At 54.5% G+C, this 20,123-nt stretch overlaps 1 protein-coding gene across 3 annotated transcripts in view; it reads left to right on the top strand.

Moving 5' to 3' along the window:
* The window catches only part of CMIP (c-Maf inducing protein), a 191,481-nt gene that overhangs the window by 149,427 nt on the left and 21,931 nt on the right, over positions 1-20,123 (top strand). For all 3 annotated transcript variants that reach the window (XM_004690346.2, XM_012730619.1, XM_012730620.1), the window contains 6 exons: positions 1,294-1,455; positions 6,617-6,658; positions 11,529-11,591; positions 13,899-13,979; positions 16,945-17,048; positions 18,247-18,351. In XM_004690346.2, coding sequence (XP_004690403.1) covers positions 1,294-1,455; positions 6,617-6,658; positions 11,529-11,591; positions 13,899-13,979; positions 16,945-17,048; positions 18,247-18,351 — 557 coding nt within the window. The remainder of the gene's footprint in view (positions 1-1,293; positions 1,456-6,616; positions 6,659-11,528; positions 11,592-13,898; positions 13,980-16,944; positions 17,049-18,246; positions 18,352-20,123) is intronic.

Raw genomic sequence — 20,123 nt, 5'->3', positions numbered from 1 at the left:
ATTAGCAAGTAAGAGGCTTCAGAAAATCATGCAGTGTGAAAACAAATGGGGAAAAGGAAAATGGGATACTATTTGTGTTGCTGTGGGTTGTACATTTCATCCTCTTGAAAGTTTTTCAAAAGAGACAAGTTAAGCGCCCGATTCTGCTCAGCCTGGGCTTAACGACTCAACTCCAGACAGAGAGGGGGACGCGAGGGACCAGGGGTTACAAGGGTTATATGTTGGAAGAGGCAGCAAAGTATATCTTCATGGCTCATACACAGAAGAGGAAACTGAGGCTCAGCAGGTGACTCAGGGGAACAGCCAAGGCTGCTGACTTCAAAGTCTGTCTCCCGCCCCCAAAGCACCCCACTCAGCGCGGTAGGTTCAGTATGGAACCCAAATGCTTCGAGTAAGGCATGAGGTCCCGAGGCCACTCGGTAATCCTAGCTCCAAAACCAAGCTGTCGGTGAGACCCTGGCAGCCTGCAAGCTTCAATTTGGACCTCGGGGACATGGGGTGAGAGGACCCTCACCTCCTCTGCCCCCCTTTCTCCTCCCCTCAGTCAGATCTTGGCTCAGGGATTATGACAGGTCACCCCAGCTGGCTGCTGGCCTGATGGCACTAAAATTAGGCTCTCCCCAAGGAGCAGCGCACTTAATGAAGGAGTTCATCCAGTTAGAAAGACTCCCGAGCAAGCCGGGCAGCTGGGGGACAGGCAGCTGGGGGCGGGCGGGCGGGAGCGTTTGGCTGGGACCTCTGTCTTCTGAGGGCTTCTGTTTCCATGATGTCAGAGAGGCGGAACTAAGCCGACCTCAAGTTGAAGGAGGCAGGAGCCCCCGGCCCAGCCTCCCCGGAGCAGCGCCGTGTGAGGGTGAGACTGTGGGTCTCCCCAAGCCTCGCTCTCCTGGTGTGCGCCGGACTCTGTGTCCACCTGACTGGCGGTGAATCCCCAGCCTGTGTGTCAGTCGCTCAGTGGAGTCCCCCTCTCTGAGCGAACCTCGCGAGACAGGGACAGACAGAAACACCGCCCTTTGTGGACCTGTGAATGTCTTCATCCTCACTGCGCTGAAGACGTGGGAGTGAGTGTGCAAATTGCGCCGTTCTTTTTTTAAGTTGTTGGAGAGGGGGGATTGCTCTCCCCGCGCTGGGAATGGCAGGACATCCGTCTTCAAGTTTTTTCTCACGGGCCCGCTGGTCACGTTGAGGGCTCACCTCTCACACCCCAGCACTTCTGATGCTTTGATCCTCTCCTCCCTTCCGCTCTGCGGATTTCAGTGACACATTTGCATCCTTTTTCTCTCTCCCGACCAGAAAAAGATTTACAAATATAAGAAAGTCCTGAGCAACCCCAGCCGTTGGGAGGTTGTCTTGAAGGAGATCCGAACGCTGGTGGACATGGCCCTGACGTCCCCCCTGCAGGATGACTCCATCAACCAGGCCCCGCTGGAAATCGTCTCCAAACTGCTCTCAGAGGTGAGAACTCCCTCGACTTGGCTTTGCACCGTGTTCCCCCTTCAGTAACTCACATCCTCTGCTAAGTGCCATCCTAGTGCCAGCCAGCAGACTGGGCTCAAAGCTCCCATGGCTGACAGAGGTGAGTGGTGCCCCCAGCAATCCCAGGGGCCCAGAGGCTTTCTCCCTGTGTTTCTGCTGAGTGAGACAGGCCTGTAGTCAGATGAAGCTGGAGTGGTTACCACCCTCTGTGCCCCCAGACTGGATTGGGACTGACCAGGCCAGAGGCTGGGCCAGTGGTGGTGGTGATGATGGTGACAGCTGATTTCAGAATTCTCTAGTTCATTCTTGAGTGGGCTCATCAATGAAGCTGCAGGCTGCCTGCCTTCCTGCCCATCTCTCCCACTGCCAGTCCACCTCAGCTCCAGATCACTGACCACAGCCTACAGCTGACTCTGAAACAACTTGAGGTTTGGGGCACTGATTCCTACACAGTTGAAAATCCACATATGACTTGATTACCCTAAAAATGAACTGCTAGTAGCCTGTTGGTGCAAAGCCTTACTAATAACAAACAGCCAATTGACACGTATGTTGTATATGTTCAGACACTGTTCTTACAATAAACTGGAGGAAAGAAAATGGCCTTGGGAAAGTCCCAGGAAGAGAAAATGCATTCCCAGTGCTGTACTGTAGTTACTGTTCAATGTGCATCTCCCGCCTACAAAAGAATCCGCATGGAAGTGACCCAAGCCGTCCAGACCCAAGTTGCCCAGGGGTCAACTATACTCAGTCTGGTTAGCACAGGATTTAAAAACTCAGATTTCACCACTGAAAGGGGAACTTCCAGGTCCTCCTTAAAAATCAGTCAGAAGATCTGACAGCCATTTGTGGCTGGCGCTGCCCCCTCTTCATGTCACCTGCTGTGCCAGACAGCCCCACACTCTGAGTGAGCGCTGTGTGTCAGGCACTATTCTGGGCTTTTGAGTAAAGATGACCCCTGGCCCCCTGGAGCTTCCACTCGAGCAGGGAGACAGATGTGAGGGATGACACTAGTCAGCAAGTCAGCTCTGCTGTCCTTGGAAGGGAGCGTCCTTCCTTCTGGCTACTCTGTTCTGAGGCTATTCTAAGCCTGCAGAAATATCGATAAACTTCTCTTCTCTGTTTGCCTGACTGGCCCAGTGGAGAACCTGGAGCTACGACTCCTGATTGAAACTATGCATAGACACCAGAGTGATGCCCCTCTGTTCTGTCCCCTCGCCAGGCAGTGGCCCCTGCTCTTCAGGCACCCCTGTTCCCTTCCGAGCTAGGCATAAGTTATCCAGAACCACCTCTTGCTGGTCACTGCCCCTCGGTCCAGGAAGTCTGTGCAGGCCTTTGTGCCTGCTGAATGGAGAGGGTCCTCCCCCTGGAAGGAGGTGGATGTGGGTGGCAGTGAGAGTCACAGGCAGAGGGGCAGAGAATGTGCCTTCCGGTGGATGGCCAGTCTGGCTCCACCGAGGAGTAAAGATAAGTGTCTGAAACAAATTATGGTCAAATTCTAGAATTTTTTTTTAAAGATTCATTTATCTATGCATACAGACCTGTGGTTCAGGCCAGAGGTGCACGGGTGGTGAGAGGATTCACCAGAAACAAAGTGGGGAGCAGGACAGGCAGATTGTGGAACTGCTGAGGGGAGCAGCAGGCGAGACAGAAGAGGTCTGCTGTGTCATATGGGTCACCTCTGGGCCCGGGGATTGAACTTGCACTGAAGCAGCTGTGGCCAGCTTGCAGTGCTGAGTCCTAGCCCGTTGCTCCACCTAGGAGCAGCTAGGTCTAGAATTTGAGACTGCCTGCCACCTGCTCCACCTTGAGTCCAGCTTCCCATGCTGAGCAGACAAGGGGCCTGGCAGGCCACCTGGGGGTCACCTCATTTCGGGGAGGAGAAGGTAGGTGCCAGTACCACGCACACCACATCTCACCTCACACTTACACGCCTTGTGGTTTCTATTTCACATGAGGGGAAACTGAGGCCCAGAGCTACTGAGGACCTGCTCAGAAATATGGTCAAGTGAGCATTGGGAATCTCCCTTCAGGGCTGCTGGCTCTTTCTGTAGGATGCGTTGCCCACTCCTCAGCCCCACGGGCCTCAGTACCATCAGGCCATTAAATGAGCCCCTGGTTAGGATGATAGTGAAGGCAACAGATGGGCGCAGTTGCCATCCTCTGGGGGGACTCCTTCCCCTCTCAGATTGTGAGCACATGCCTCTGGGCCTTTGCATCACTTCTTGGCCTTTAAAGCAAGGACCCGAGAGTCAGCCCATCCCCAAGAGCTACTAGCATGGGGAGATGAAGGTATGTGAGGGGAGGCAGAAAAAGCTGGTATTTGCTGTGCAACCACAGTGTGTCAGGCACGCTGTACTGTGCCCCTGGGCTTACTGGCAAGTGCTAGGGCACACCTGCCCAGGCAGCACCACTGCGTGAGGGCTCATGGTCTCCAAGCCATACTCACACCCCTGAGCCTGCACTCTGCCACCGTCACTCTGATGGGCATGTAGTGTCCATCACTGACCTTCTCCCCCTGCAGGGCCAGTAGGAACATGAGCAGGAGAGTAGATGGTGGCTCTAGAGGCAGTGTCACCTGATGGGGCCCCTCAGAGAAGAGGTGAGCCAGGATCCACACCAGGTCCGCCCATGGGTTGAGACGTGAGCCTGAGCTGAGTGATGGGGACTCAGCCGGCAGGAAGGCCCAGCTGTGCATTGGGATACAAGAGACCCAGTTCCGCCTTCAGAGCCTGTGGGTCTGTGGGCCTTGGCCACGCTCGCACACCTCTCTGTGACCTGTTTCCTATGAATAGAATAGGGGCTGAGATGAGCAGCCATTTCATAGACTTGAGGCTCAGACACCTGATTCGGGTTCGGTGCAAGTGCTGTTCCTGGGATATAGGGAGTGCTCAGTACAGTGACATTTTCACTGTACTGGGAGATGGTTGCTTTCTCAGCCTCAGGCGCCCTCACTCAGCTGGATGTCTGAGGGGACAGGTGGAAAAGTGCAGGCCTTCCCTCCCCCTCGCCCTTTTGGCTTGTAGTATACGGGGCTAGATTCTTCCTCTTCTCACTCACTCATGTTGTGTCTGTGACCACTAAAGATCACAGCCTCTGGTAAGAGGCCGTGGACTCTACCTAATGACCCTGCCCTCAGGTGGGCAGGATCCTGAGGGAGGGAGGAGGGGGCTGTTAGTGGCAAAACAGTTCTGGGAAAGAAAATTCTTGCCCCTCCCTGGTGGCGCAACGGGTTAGGACGCAGCACTGCACGCTGGCCACAGCCGCATCCATGTGAGTTTGATCCCTAGCCCCAGAGATGACCCAATGGCACAGCGGACCTCTCCTGACCCACCCACTGCTCCTCTCAGCAGTGTATTTCAGTGGATCTGCCTGTTCTGCTCTCCACTGTCTCTGGTGACTCCTCTCACTGTCCCTGTACCTCTGGCTTGTACCCCAATTCTGTATGCATAAAGAATAAATAAATCTTTAAAAAAGAAAATTCCACCAGCCAGGTGAAGCCTGTGGCCCCCACTCAGCACACCTTTGTTGAGTATTTGGGCCTTGTGTCCTGATACAGCACTGTTAGTGAGCACCCTCCCTTCAGGGCTGAAATAGTCTTGGTGGAGAGGAGTTGCCCTGCAGAATGACCTGGGCAGCACAGTGACTGGTCACCCAAGTCTCCTTCTGGAAAGGTGCTGCGGGACAGAACGCTGCTTGCATCTTCTGGCACCCTAGCTCAGTAGTGGGCTTCCCAGCCTGCACCCATTACCTGTGCTGCCAGGCCAGCAGCCTTACCTCTTTGGTTTCAAATAGCTAGCTCACTTGCCGGTGTGCCCCATAGTGGAGCACTGTCGCAAGAGACGGGCAGTGTGGATGTAACAGAGCTGCAGCACGGCGCTGAGATACCGTAAGCTGGCGTGGGCTGTATGGAGGGAGCAGAGCCAGGCTCCCGTCTGCCTGGCTGGAAGATGACTTGTGCAGTGCTCTGCCTTGTGTTGGCTGCTGGACTCCACTAACATCCACAGCAGAAAAGGCCCTGGAATCCGGAAAGTGGCCTGCGCTCACAGGTGCTGAGTGCAGTGGTCAGGCTGTCTCCACGGGCGCCTGGAGCCTCACGCTCTCCTACATGCAACCCTGCATGCACCCTGGGTCCCAGGGCACCATCCCTCCCGCAGCACCTTAGTGGGCAAAAGCAGGTTCCCAGGTGCGAGCCCTGTAGGCACGGTAGATCCCTACTGCTCCTTAGGCCTGGTGGTGGGGGCCGTGGGGCTCTTTCCTAGAACCCAAACAGCTGAAGGGCCGCTCACTGTCCAAATGAGGAGACCATTTTACTAGCACAAGCATGTCTCAGTTAAGGAATTGATGGGTGCCAGTGAAAAACGCTGTCCACTGAGACGGACAGAAAAAGCAGACCACTCCACAAAATTAGCAAAAGAGAAAGTAGTTGCCATCTCTGAATTTTCCCATAAGTTCTCATTTATCACATGTTCACTCCTCTCCTCATTTGCATACTCACAGGTTAGTGGTAACATGTACCAATTGTGTCAGAAAATTCCAGATTGGGGTGAAAAAATAGCAAACCAAGTTTAATCCATTCAGCTTAATATTGTTTTTACAAGTTAATTGCTAGAGAATGAAGTTCCCTTAGACACCATGAGCCAGCTCATGGAATCACCAGTGTTCCTCAGGAACTTGGGCTGAGAACCACTGAAGTAAGACTCCACACTGCTCCTAAGAGACTTCCTGGCATAGAGTTAAAATTTTCTTTGTGTAGCTTCTTACGAGCCTGCCTGCCAGCTCCCATATATCATCATGATGACAGGGGCCAAGGGGGTGAGCTGCTGCGTTATCTCCTCCCGCAGCCACCTAAAGAAGGACCCCCCTTTTAAGGAAGAAGGAACAGTCTCCCCGAGAAGTGACTCAGCTAGCTGGTGAGACAGGAACTCGGTTCTGCCTGCCTTGAAGCTTCCTCCTTCCCAGGCCTGCCTTTGTGGGTCTTCTGACCTGCTCCACAGTCAGACAGTGACCAGGCTCTCTCAGGCACTGAAAGCTTTAGGAAATCGTAGTACCTGTGCAGTACAATGTTCCAATTTCCTCATAATGTTTTTCTCCTTTTGTTTCACTTTCCTCCTGCTTTTCCCCATCCACCCATCTTCAGAACACAAACTTGACTGCCCAGGAGCATGAAAACATCATCGTGGTGAGTCTCCCTCTCCGCCCCCTCCCTGACCACATTCCTGTGGGACGCACCAGGGCTCCACCCATGCGTCCACTCTGCTCAGTTGTGTCGTTTCCACCAAGCTAGATGTGTGCTTCCCGGCCTCTGCGCCTTTCAGAGTCCCAGCTGGTGGGGGGAGGGGAGGGAAAGAATAGGGGTGTGTGTGTGTAATTATCAGTCCTGAGGTCTGTAGCGAACATTGTCCTAATCACCTCCTTCCTGAGTCTGTGGTGGGAGACAGGAGACGGCAGGGACTGTGTAATTTATTCTGAGGCCTCACTGTCTTAGTTGAAAGGTAAATACTCTTTTCTTGCCCCAGGACATGTCTCCTAGTTAATCCACAAATAGTAGCTGGGTTAAATTCCTTCTAATACACAAAGTGAAATGCTATTTTGGGGGTCTTGACTATGAGGTAAGCATCTTTGGGGTAAAGGCTCTCCCTGGGTGATTTTAAGCTGTGAAACATGACTCTCACTAGAGAAGAAAGTAATGAAGTTGCTGCCACTGGGAGCCAAGCACTGTGCTGTGCAGTTTGCTCCAGGCACCTGAGACAGCCCCTGCAGCTCAGGTATTCATCATGCCTTGTGGGAAGACAGATGCAGTTACTACAAACACAGAGGCATGTAGTATAGAAAGTGGAAGGACAAATCCATATGGGGAAAAGCCAGAGAGCTTCCTAGATGCAGAGACATCAGGGCCGGGTTTTGAAGGGTCAATAGGAGTTTGCCAGGTGACAAAACAGGCTAAAGACATTCCAGAAAGAGGAAAGAAAGCATGCAAGGATACAGAGATTTAAGACAACATGGTGTATTCTAGAAAGTTCAGAGTTGATGGACATAAAATATAAAAAAAATGGAAAGCAGGGAGGCAGAACCTCAGATACCCCGGAAAGAACCTGCAATAGTCATCTGCCCAAGAGGTCCCATGGCTGCCGCCCATGATGCTAGGGCAACATCCCAGACACTGGGCCCCTCCGGCTCCTCTGAGAGGAATTAGGGCTTCCGGGACGCCCCCCTCCCACCCCCAATTGGCCTTGGCAGAATCACCAAGGGAGAATCACCCTGGAGAACCACCCTCTTACCTTAGCTGGGCCCTGTGGGCATGAAAGGAAGTGAGCTCAGCTGTCCAATTGTAGAGCATACAAGCAATGGCTTCCGGGGAGCCCTGACTGCAGTACCTGGCACAGTGAGTGCTCATTGGTGTTGGATAAGGAGAGTTTTGGCCCACGCTCCGTCCTCTCTTCTCTGCTGGCTTGTCCTCTCTTGCCAGAATTGGGGCATCCCAGTCACCACTCCCACCTTCCTCTGGTAGGTTCCTAAAACTCACTTCACAAACATTTGTTGACTTCGTGAGAACAAGTGTGTGTCAGACACTAATCTGTCCCACAGCATCAACCCATCTCCAAAGGGCTTCTGGTGTGCCAAGAGAACCTGGCAGATCAGTAGATAATCAAAAAGGAACATGGTCAAGGGCCGAGATCTGTTCAGGGTGTTAGGAAACACAGAGGCCAGACTCCTAGCCTTCTCGCCAGGGAAGATGGTGAAGGGCTTCCAGGAGGAGGCGATTGGGGTCACACAGGTTGGATAGGAGCTCCCCAGGCAAACACAGTTCAGGCACTTGCCTGGCGCATGTGAAGGCAAAGCTGGAAGACTCTGGCTGGTCGAAACTGGAGGGGAGGTAAGGAGTTGGCATTTCCTCTCCCTGCTGGTGACACCTGTGTGTCTGCTGTGCTTCTCGGCCCTGGGAAGGAGGCCCAGCGCTTTAGACCTAAGAGGAGATTGGGAAAGGAATTTTTGATCTGAGGGATCTTTTCTGTGTCCATCCCCCATCTAGTTTGTCTGGGCTGACCTCTTTTTTGGGCTGGGCTGAGCTTCCTTGCTGAGATGCCTGAGGACAGGGAAGCACTGGAGCGGAGGGTCTGAGCCTCCACCCTCCAGCTGCCAGCCTCTCTTTCCGTCTGCTCGGCTGCCAGCACTGTTGTTCTGGGCCTTCTGCAGCCCCCTGTCATCCCCGCCATTGCATCATCCGCTGGGCCCGCTGGTCCTGTAATCTCCCCATGGGGCGTGGTATGTACCAGATTTTCTCGGTACTTTCATAGTAACTGGTGTTGGTTGTGCTTGTTCCCTGTCGGTGGGTGTGTCAGTGCAGTAGGTAATTGGCTGGTCACCGCCGGTGTGACACTGGACAACAGGAGACCCGAGTTCAAAATCCACTTGGGCCCACCCACTCCGCACTAACTGTGCCCTTGGGCAAGAGAGAGAAGAATATTTAATTTTATTAAATTTATCTTTAATTTTGCAAGTATTTTTCATGAGTAGCTTTTCATTGGGGAAAAAAAAAAAGGATTAAAACGATCCCACCCCCTCCCAGCACCCTCTTCATAGACAACCCTGGGCAATTCCAGGTGGTGACAAACCCACACAGATACGGTTGCTTTTATTTTTTCTTTGTGACGTTAATGATGTGGTACTGGATATACCCTTCTGTGTTTGTTTTTCCCTTAACATCTTGAAGATTCTTCCCAGGCTTTTCCTTCATGCCTACTCCAGGTTTCTCACCCGCGGGCCCCAGTGACCTTGGGGGTGCACGTCCTGGTGGGCGGGGTGCCCTCAGGGGCAGAGCAGCAGCCCTGGCCTTGACCTGCTCTGTGCGGGTATTGCTCCCCTGGCTTGATGCCCCCCCTTTGTGGGGACAGACTCAGCCCCGCTTGAGAACCACCTGCCCACTGTTCTCTGTGCAGCCTCTAGAATACTTCAGTTATCCTGACGGCCGTTCAGATCACTTCCAGTGCCATTGACACTCCTCACTTCGTCACCAGGTCTGACAAAGTCTCTGACCAAGACCCTGCAGTAGTGGGGCACCGGGCTTACTGGGGGTGTGCGGCTGCCTTTGGTTGCCCCATTTCTCCAGGAGTGTAGTGCTGTCACCAGAGCGGTTGCACAGAGCCAGGCCTGAGACGCAGCCTGAGGATAACTCAGGCTCTGGAGTCACAGACTTGGTGCAAATCCTGGCCCTGCCATGGCTGGCTGTGGGACCTTCGGCAGTGATGTTGATCCCTGAGTAAGGGGACCGGGAAGTCACGCGGTCAGGTCAGCACGGAGCCCGGTGCTGAGGTTCCTGCACAGCGGAGCGGTTCCAGCATCACTGTTGTCTTATCAGAACCATCTTCAGAGTCGTGATGGGCCCTGCGGCTGTGGGGGAGGTCCCTTGCCATCATCTAGGGTCCTCCAAACCCCTGCCCTCGCTGTCCAGAGGAGCTGTCTACGATGCTGGACATCTGCCCAGCCCAAGACAGTAGCCACTGCCATGTGGGACCAGCGAGCCCTTGAAATGAGGCTGCTGCATCTTTAATGTTTCTCTTTGAATTCTTTATTTCATGTCCATTAGACAGTGAATGGTTGCAGTGACCGGTGCCCGCCGAGGGGACAGTGCAGCCCTAAACGAACAGGCCCTGTCTTAGTGGTAGCCGGGGGTGAGCCCACCATGGAGGTCACCGCGGTGTCTGTTAAGATGGCAGCATTTTTCACAGCCACGTATTCACTGACTGGTCAACCAGAGGCCACCCCTTCCGGGCACCCATTTCTGCTTTCCTTTCCCAGATAGTCCTGCGAATGGAGGCCGAGAGGCTCCTCCCCACATCGAAAGGGGTGTAGGTCAAGGAGACCCTCCGAAGCCCGGAGGGGGTCTGAGCTAGTGAGCCTTCCTGGGGAGTCGGGCAAAACCGTCACCGCTCTGCTGTGCCAGTGCAGAGTGGGCTGAGGCAAGGGGCTTAGCCCCAGCCCGAGACCCCAGAGCTCCTAGAGTTTGCTGTCTTCATTCCCAGCACAGCCCTAGGAATAGTAACTCTAGTTTTCCCCATTTTATAAACTGAGAGTTTGAGTTGCTTGCCTACAGTCACACAGTCCAGCGGCCTTGCTGCTTGGGTCCTAGTCTCCTGTTTCTCACCTGTGCAGGGTGGCAATCAAGAAAAAGAGTGGATCCCTTGTGGGCCTTGACCATCCAAACTCACACGGAGAGTCAGTTTTCTTTTACACTTAGTGAGAGGCACTTTATCCAAGGTTCTCTATTAGGTTGATTTTGTCCCTGGGGGGTGGTCGGCAATGTCTGGAGATTTGTTAAAAATTGCACAAAACAAAGTTGAATTTGAAATTTTGCCAAATCATAAAATTATAAAAGAGACAGAAAAATCAGGACAGGCACCATTCAGACCCCAGGGCCCTACCCAGAACTGAGGTCGGGCCAGCCTAGGAAGAGTGGTAAGAAACAAATGCCAGGGTCTTAGTCTCCCTCGTGTCCAGTGAGTGAGTATGTGAGCGTTCTGGCTTGTCAGCCCTCCCTGGGCGCTACTGGCATCTGATGGGCGGAGGCCAGGGGTGCTGCTGAACACCCCACGGTGCCCAGGACAGCCGCCTTCCCCGGAAGCACAGCCCCGGAATGCATTGTGCCGGGCTGAGAAGCTGCTCCGTGTGTGTCATCTCCAGCCTCACGGTGGCCGGGTGAGGAGACACCATAGCAAGCACCCAAATCCGATTGCAGCCTGCCCCCTGCCCACCACGCCTGGGCTTAAGCCCTGTGCCCTACCCGTAACCAGGGCTGTTGATGGATGCAGGTGATAGATCCTCTGAAGCGACACGCTTCTTCATTAGGTGTGTTTCTTCTGGGTGCAGCCCAGAGCTGTAAGTCCCCCTTGTTCCCAGGAAGGGACCCTGGCCTACAGGCTGGAGAGTGAGCCTTTTACGCCCAAAGGGTGGCAAGGCAGCGGCGATGCTTGCTAGGGTCAACGCTCTGCTATGGACACACACCTGGCACCGTTCCCGCTGACCTTCCACCGGCGTTGTTCCTTGTCTTTCAGGCGATCGCTCCTTTGCTGGAAAACAACCATCCGCCGCCTGATCTCTGTGAATTCTTTTGCAAGGTACGGCATTGCTGTGTGGGCCTGAGTTTGCGGGCTTAGCCCACCGTCGTTGCATGTGCACTGTGGTTTGGGTTTATACAGCTCTGACCCTGCCAACTAGGGTCAGAGTCCCAGACACTGCTAGAAATGGGTGACAGCCCATCTCTAGCGGACAGGTGTAAGCCAGGCCTGGGATCCAGACTGTGGGCCAGGGAGGAGTCGGCTTTTGCTTGGGTTCTCTCGGAGGCTGTCTGGGGAGAACTCGGCAGCAGGTTTCCTGAGCTCCTGACGTCAAAGCTGGGTTATTATTAGCCGAGGCGCCTCTGAGTGCTGGCTGGCCCACCGTGGGGGCACAGCTGTGGGGCTTTCCCCAAACCGGGAGAGCATGTGCACATGCCAGGTGAGCCGGGGGCACCCTGGAGCAGGACTTCCCTTCCCAGGGACACAGTACCAGCCTCACAGTGGAACTAACAGGGACTGTGCCCAGAGCACCTGGGGCCTGGGAGCCCTCGTTCCAACAGCACGCCTCGGCCGCCCTGCTGCACCAGCACATGAGCCTGTGTTGTTCTTGCCGTGTGGCCCTTTTCTGTAATGATTTGATGGCCTTGAAAGGACCCCGGGCCCAGTTTTGCTGCCCCAGCGCTCTCCATGCCTTACTCCCCCCAACTTGCTGTAACGGAGCGCTTCTATGGGCTCAGGCTGTGGGGCCCCTGCCTCCTGGCACGGCCACACACGGTCCTCCGGGGGACGTGTGTGTCGTGTGTCGTGTGTCGTGTCCACCCAAAGACAAGCCCCTGACTGGGTGGTCTGGTTGTCTTGAGGAGGGTGCTCTGCCCTCTTCCCTCACCCCCGGCCCAGGAGTGGACCTGAGACTTGTGCCTTAGGGAGACAGGCTGCGTCGTCCCCTTCGGCCCAGTGTCCCCACGGAGACCTTTCCCAGTGACCCACGTTGCCATGAGCCGGCCCATCCCTTGGCCTAAAGGACCCAGGTGCATTTCACCCCAGTTGTAACGTGCACATGTGCCTGCTCGTGCCCCCTGGTCCACGGGTAGGTAGGCCAAACGGGGGAGCACCCAGGTGCACCCATCGAGTCCCTCCCTGGGGCCCACGGGGGGTGGGGAGGCCTAAACTTGCTGAGTCTGCAGACAGCGAAGAACCCCTGTCTGGAGGGTGCACTTCCCTGGCAGGGTCCGGCCAGAGCCCAGGCCGGGGCTCCAGAGTGGTGCCAGCTGCGCCCCTCCTTGCCCCAGCAGGACATCTCTCAGCCATGCTGCCTGTTTTAGTCCAGATCTGCTCCTGTTCTCTGGAGCTGGATGGTTTCTCCTAGATTTCATGATTTTCAAACTTTCATTCTAGAACAGTGTACCTTTGTCTCGGTAAATCATAACTGGGTTCCTGGCAGCACAGCTTACAAAATTGTAGAGTTAGAAAAAAGCATTTGCAGCATTTCCTGATAGAACCCCTAGTTGGTCCGAGGATAGCCCAGCCTGTCCTGCGGAACAGGGATCCCAGCTCCTGACCCCTTGGGCTGTTTCCCCCACAGCATGAGGGTATCAGAGCTGCAGCCTCAGGGCCTCCCCAGTGCGCAGTGTGTCCAGAGAGGAAAGCTGAGGGAAACAAAGTCACCATTCCTGGGCTGTTCTGGGGTCTCTCTGGACATGCTCAGCAGCCTCTCCGGCCAGCTGGGGGCCGGACCCTGAGGTCTGAGGACATTTAATTCAACCTGGATTTCCCAGGAGAGCCCTGACTTCTAGTGTCCCAGGTCTACATCCTCATGCAGGGCTGGACTTACAACTCTGTCGGGTCCAGGCCAGGTCAAATTCTGGGGCTCTGTCTCCCCTGCCCGAGGCCATTGGTCACAACTGACAAGCACCACACTGGTGCTGAGAGCTGCGCTCGGCCTGCAGTCTGCTGCCAGCTGATCCCAGCCAACAACTAAAAAGCTAACCTTCCAGATCACTGGTGTCTAAGCAGTCGAAACCCGATTTTAGGAGAGACTGCTTTGTAAGCACAGGCCCTGAACCTCATTAGGCACAAGTCTCACTGTATTTAAAAGGATCATGTCTGATGGACTCATGTCTACACCATCTGGAACCATCTCAAAGTTTCAGATTAAAGCACAAAGTAAACAGGAAATCCCATTCCTATCCACTGTCTAAGTCCAAGAAAATGAAAATAAAAGTTGTGCCGTATTCAGCAAGGGAACCCAGGCCCCACCACCGCCCACTGCCCTGCTGGGAGCCCCAGACTGTGGTCAGGAGATCACAGCTGAATGGCCACATCTGGACCCTACGACGCTTCCCCTGACTGTGTCCTCTCTTCCCCCAGCACTGCAGAGAGCGGCCCCGGTCCATGGTGGTCATCGAAGTGTTCACTCCCGTGGTCCAGAGAATCCTCAAGCATAACATGGTGAGCCCCTGACACCCAGGCCGCAGATCCAGAGGCAAATGCATGGGGCTTTGACCCCTCCCGCCTTGCCTTCTCTGATGATTGAGGGTTGTGGGGTGGCCCAGTCTGACAGGAACAGGGGTGGGACATTGTTTAAATCGGGGTGCTCAAGTAGCCAGTCCTCCTTGGCTATGTATTTTTTTTCCTACTGAGGAAACAGGAGGAATTTTTTCATAGGAGGTAAGAGTAAGAAAAAAAATGGTGGCTGGGGGAGAAGGGCGGTCCCAGGTAAAAGAATCACAGATAACCTCTGTAGACACGCCACCTTCCAGGGTGGGGAGCCCCACTCCTCACTGCTCAGATGGGGCTGCCATGGGGGTGTCCTCCCAGATGTGACCACGCTATGGTTAGGTGGTCAGTCAAGGCTGATGTCAGCAGTGATGGTCCTTGGTGACATCGTGTGCCCTTAGTGGGATGTGATGTGGGGGTGTGCTGCCTCTGGGGTCCTCCTTTCCCAAATCCACAAGCTCACACCAAGCAAGAGAAAATCACCAGACCAATCCCCGCCAAGGGACAGGATATATCCCAGAATGCCTGAGCAGCAGCCACAAAACCTAGTGGAGAGGGCGGCTTTCTGCTTTAGTTGGGGCCTTGGTCATTTCAGGGCAGGTGCGCTCTGACTTTGCCAGCTCAGAGGGAAAGATCTGCTTTGTTACCCTCCAATCACTGGTGGGTGTATATGAAGTGAGGGGCAGACCCTTCCAGAATCCTGAACTAAGGTTCCAGAGTTGCTCTTGCAAAGGACCATTTCCCATCACAGCTTTTGCCCGACAGGGCATTTTGGCCAGGCCAACACCTCCTCAGTCACAGAAACATTTTTGGTTTTATGGACCTAGGATGAATGTGGACTAGATAGTAATAATCAGTATAAACAGAACAGCTACAGGGAAAATCCAGAATTTATAGTGTTCTGTTGGGGCCTGGCCAGGACCAAGAACGCCCACTGCTCTTGGAAAGCACTCCCCTGAAGGGACCTTGGCGCCCAGAGCTGCTCCGAGGCACCACGCTCCCACTTTGCAGCGGGCGACTACTGATTGCACACTGTGAGCAGTGTCGGCAGAATGTCGTTGTCTCGGTGCTCCCGGGGCTTAGCCACCAGCCCAGGGCTGGGGCACTGATTTGGAGTTGGGGCCATTGGCTGGTGTGGGGGTCCAGACCAGCTCCTGCCCAAACCAGACACCTAGCACCTTGACATGAACGGCAACTCCCCTGCACGCTCAGAGCCCGTTTCTTACAGAAGAGGCATTTGAGCATTTGGAAAACGAGAGAAACATACTCCACAGCTGCATACTAAAGCGGTGTGCAGAGAGTGAGGGCGCTTCTACAAGTCTACCAGGTATCCCCCATTCCTCAGATGAGCATCTCTTAAAGCATTCCTGGCTGGACCGAAATAAAAAGGCACTAGTGGAAACAGTCTTCACTATGTCCCGGGAGATTTGATGGGAACAATTCTTTATCCTGACCCTAGCTACAGCCGGGCCCGGCCCCAGTGGCCACATGCCACTCCCTGGAGTGCGCTCGTTGGGGCTCAGGGGGCCAGAACTTGCACGGGGCCCCAAGTGGACCCGACCTCTTACTTTCCAAGGGAGCATATTGATTTTTCCAGAGGCAAAATGTCCTCACCTGCATGATAAGAGGCTGCTAGACCCATCTGTTATGTCCACTTCTGAGGAAATGACCTTGATGATCCCGAAATCCAGTAGCAATGATGGTGGCCCATGTCTTCAGCAGGTCCAGCTGACGTAATTGTTATACAATCACAGAACCCAGGAGGTGGACGGGGGGCTGGAAATGTGTTCCTATGGCCTTCACCTCAGTAGAGTGTCAAGAGGGGTGTTATCACCCAAGGCCACACAGCTTTCTTGTCATGCTTTTCCCTGGGGACAGGGAAGCCTGGGCTTTCCTCAGTATGAAAGCACAAACAAATGTCAGTCCTCTCTCCATGCAGAGGGCTGTGTGTGTGCGCGCTCAAGCTTACATGTGTGTGTCAGGTGTGTGCACACCTGTGTTCTTTCTGAGCCTTCTCCGTGGCCTCTGCCATGTGAGGAAGCCATGCATTAGGTAAGATGTGTGCGGATGAGCCCCACTCTCTCAAGAACCCTGATTCAGCCCTGGTGACTCCAGGTGAAGTAGCCTTTCTAGAAACACGCTCCTGTGAGTGCACACGTGTTCCACCCAGGGCTTTCACAGGGTTCTAGGATCAGGGAGATCCCTGAGAGTCTTGCTTTTAGGTCACAGCCCTGATCCAGGTTGATGTTTTCTGCTGAGCGGGGCAGGAAGAGGGACAGCTGAGCCTGGAGACCTCCTTTGTCGTCATACCAGTGCCACACCGGGGCACCACATCCCTACTGTTCGGGCCCCAAATGGCATCAGCAAGAGCAGGAGGAGCCCACAACAGGCACGGTCCCCACCTGGGCCCCCCTCTGTCGTTGGGTCACCTCTGCCCTTGGCTCGGGAGAAGGAATAGGTGTCCTCTTCCCCTAGGAAGCCGTGTGGGACACGGGAGTTACCATCTGCTCAATGTAACTTCGCAGAACTCAGGGACCGAAGCGCTCGGGTGGCTGAAAGCAGGGTCTCGCTTCCCGGGGTTGTGCGGGCCTCGTTTGACATGTGCAGGGCCTCGTGGTCATGCACAGGGCAGGCCTGGTATGGCTTTTGTGGCATGCGACCCTGCCACACCGGGGCAAGTGCCATGAGGCCTCTGACAGCTGGGCACATCCTGGCCTCCGCAGGCAGCCATGAAGCAGGCTATGACTGCGATGGGCCAGCTCTTTGAGGTGAAAAATGTGTGTTCTAGAGAGCAGACATGGTTGGTTGGTATGTACCTATTGCCTTCTGCACCAACAGCTCTCCCAGAGCCAGTCCCACTGCCCCGTCTAGTGTCTGGCACCGTGCCCCCAGCCTCTGCCTTCCTCTTTCTCTGCAGGACTTTGGGAAGTGCCCGCGACTGAGGCTGTTTACTCAGGAGTACATCCTTGCCTTGAACGAGCTCAATGCGGGGATGGAAGTGGTGAAGAAGTTCATTCAGAGGTGGGTCTCTCCCCCCACGCTGACCACTTCTGTACACCGCACAGCCCCTTGCTTCATTGATACCTCAGTCTCATCTTGTGTGAGGGTCTCTGCTGTCACCTCGCAGCCGCCTGGGGCTGGAGGCGCACACTTGCTGTGTGACACTGAGCCGGTTGCTGCACCTCTCTGATCCTGCTTCCTCCAGATCCACAGGGTGGTGGTTGTGCAATTAAGTAAGATGATATATGAGGATATATGAGGACCTCCCTAGCTCAGGGCCTGCTGCTTAGTGAGGAGTGGTCTTGATTATTTCTAAGCCCCCACACCTTGGGGCTGGAGTGTGGCTTTGTAGGAAATGATATTGCTGCTGGTTTGCCATTTTAGTGCTCTGTGTGTGTCCTCACCTATAAATGCAAACCACAGTGGGCACCTCCGCCTGGGAAGGGGAGGATTCTGTGAGCTGACTCAAGGTGCTGGGACCAGGGAGGGTGTGTGATGGAGGGTTAGTGGTCTTTGGTAGACCCCTCTCAATTTTTACAAAAATCCTAATCACCTAGTAAAGCCAGTACAACACATTTTCCACATATTCTCACTGGTGCTCACAGAGCATTTTCAGGCAAGTGACAGGTCCTTCCTGACGGAGCCCTGGTGCCCTTGGGGCACCTCAGAGACACCCCTACGGGCTGTGAAGGGTGTTAGTTTAGCTCTCTTATTTCAGTGCCTACAATGATTTCCCAGGGCTGTTAATGGATATTGTCCCCAGGCCTCAGGTGCAGACGCACAGGACAGCCAGGATTAACAGTACCAGGACTCAGTATATCTATGCCCCTAGGCCAGGGCGGCTGTAACTTTCCTTTAAAAGCAGACTGCTTTTGAGGGTAAAGGGAGTTTGACAAATCATCATCCTGGAGCCCCCAGACATAGTCTTGGCTGGCCAGAGACTTGGAGCCCTGTAGTCTTCTCACGAGAAGACTTTAGCCCATGGAGGACAAGCCATGGTCCCCACTTTACAGCCAAAGAAACTGAGTGAGAGTTTAAGTCCCCCGTGACAGTCACTTAGCTGGACCTGGAGCCTGTGACCTGGAGCTCAGCTCTGCTGTCTGCCCATGGCAGAGCCAGGTCCTTAGAGAGATCTGGGGGCCTCCCTCACCCCCAAATTGTGCCTGACTAGCTCTAACGCCAAAGCTTCCTGCTCACCCTCTCCTCTGCTCTCTTCCAGCATGCACGGCCCCACAGGGCACTGCCCCCACCCCCGGGTGCTGCCCAACCTGGTGGCCGTGTGCCTGGCTGCCATCTACTCCTGCTACGAAGAGTTCATCAACAGGTCAGTCCTCCGCCCCCAAGGGCCGCTGCCACCCAGTGTGGGGACAGAGAGGCCAAGACCCTGACATCGGTGGCTCGTCCTCGCCTGACTGGGCGAGGGAGGTGGAGTGGCCCGTGTGACCCCAAGTCCCCTGTGCTTGGTGACCTCAGGGCCCAACCCCGAGATAGTTCCAGAAAAGCAAACTGGACAGGCCAGCACCAGTGACACAGGCCGTCGTGTTGACGTGGCTTTAGGAACAAGTGTTTGCTCCGAGGCTTTCCCACTGCCTGCATGTGTGGTCCATTGGGGTACAGGTGTGTGTGCCTGTGTGGACCCTGGCGGCAGCAAGCGCACACTGCTCCCGTCTCATCTTTGCGAACACAGACTTTGTTTTGCCCGGGGCTCGCACGTATGTCTTCAGTGCCTGCTGGAAGCCAGGTGCAGTTTTAGATGCTGGGAGAAAACTAAGCTGCAGATTCCCCGCCCTCGGAGCTTAGAGCCTGCCAGAGGGGTGCCCATGCCTGTGAATGCGGGGTATCGTGCCAGATAGTGAGAAACTCTGTGACAACAGTAAAACGGAACAGTGGGTAGAGAATGGCCCGAAGAGGGCAGAGCAGGGCTCAGCCTTGGATCCCAGGGCTCGGGCACAAGCAGCTTACTGAGGAAATTACTGAAGGATGCACTGGAAGGCAGGCCGGGAAGGGAGGACAGCCAGCGGTGTGTGTTAAAAGCAGGTGGCCTCGCCGGGCCCTGTGCAAGGACCTCCTGGGAGACTGGGGCCATTCAAAGCGTCCGCTTAGGGAGCGATGGCACTGGCTAGTTACCAGCTCTTTTCTCCTCACTCACGGGTTGCTGCTGGGATTCAGCGACACCAATGCCTTTCGTTCACTTAGAACTTTCTATGTGACTTGTGGGGCCATGGGAAAGGAGATGATGTGCAGGGTACAGGTAGCATGTGTTACAGCCACCCTGTCCCGTTGTTCAGGTGATACACTGCACAGTTGCAAAACAACCAAATATGTCTAGGTACCTGAGATCCAGGAACACAGGTGATGTGATTCTTTGTACATGAAGTTCAGAACAGACAAAAGGAATCAGTGAGAACAGTGCCCACTGTTGTGGCAGAGTTTGGGTGGCAGTGTACAAGAAGTTTCTGGGTCCTGGAGATGTTTTACTATCAGTGGTTCTCACCTGGGGACAGTTTTTCCCTCTCTGGATATTTGGATCCCCACATGTGGGGCAGGGGTCTGGGTGCTGGCATGCTTGGGTAGAAGTAAGGGAGGCCACTGAACATACTGCCATATGCAGGACAGTGCCCCTCAGATAGTTATCTGGCCCCACATATTGGTTGGATCAAGCTTAGGAAGTGCCAGAGTTGTAAGAAAGCCACTGTGTAAAGGGGTGCAGAGGTCACAATGGGGGAGGGCACGCAGGACCCTTTAGGGGTGATATTTACTTATATTTAAAGATGTATTTTATATATTTCTGCATAGAAGAACTGGGGTGTAGACCAGAGGGGTGGGGGTTGAAAGGATTCCCCAGAGACAGTAGGGAGCAGAACAGGCAGATCTACTGAGATACACTGCTGAGGGGAGCAGCGGGCGAGACGGGGGAGGCCTGCTGCGCCCTCTGGGTCAGCTCCCTGCCTGGGGATCAAACTCATGCTGCAGTGGCTGGCAATAACTTGATAACACTGAGATTTTAACACCTGCACCACCAGGGAGGCCTGGAGGGTGATACTTAAGTGGGGACCCGAAGCAGACAGAGGGAATGGCCTTGCGGAGGTCAGCGGT

The sequence above is a fragment of the Condylura cristata genome, unplaced genomic scaffold, assembly GCF_000260355.1.
Source record: "Condylura cristata isolate star-nosed mole 26May11 unplaced genomic scaffold, ConCri1.0 scaffold00028, whole genome shotgun sequence".
In the NCBI taxonomy this organism is placed as follows: domain Eukaryota; kingdom Metazoa; phylum Chordata; class Mammalia; order Eulipotyphla; family Talpidae; genus Condylura; species Condylura cristata.
This window is presented reverse-complemented; position numbering and strand designations above follow the sequence as displayed.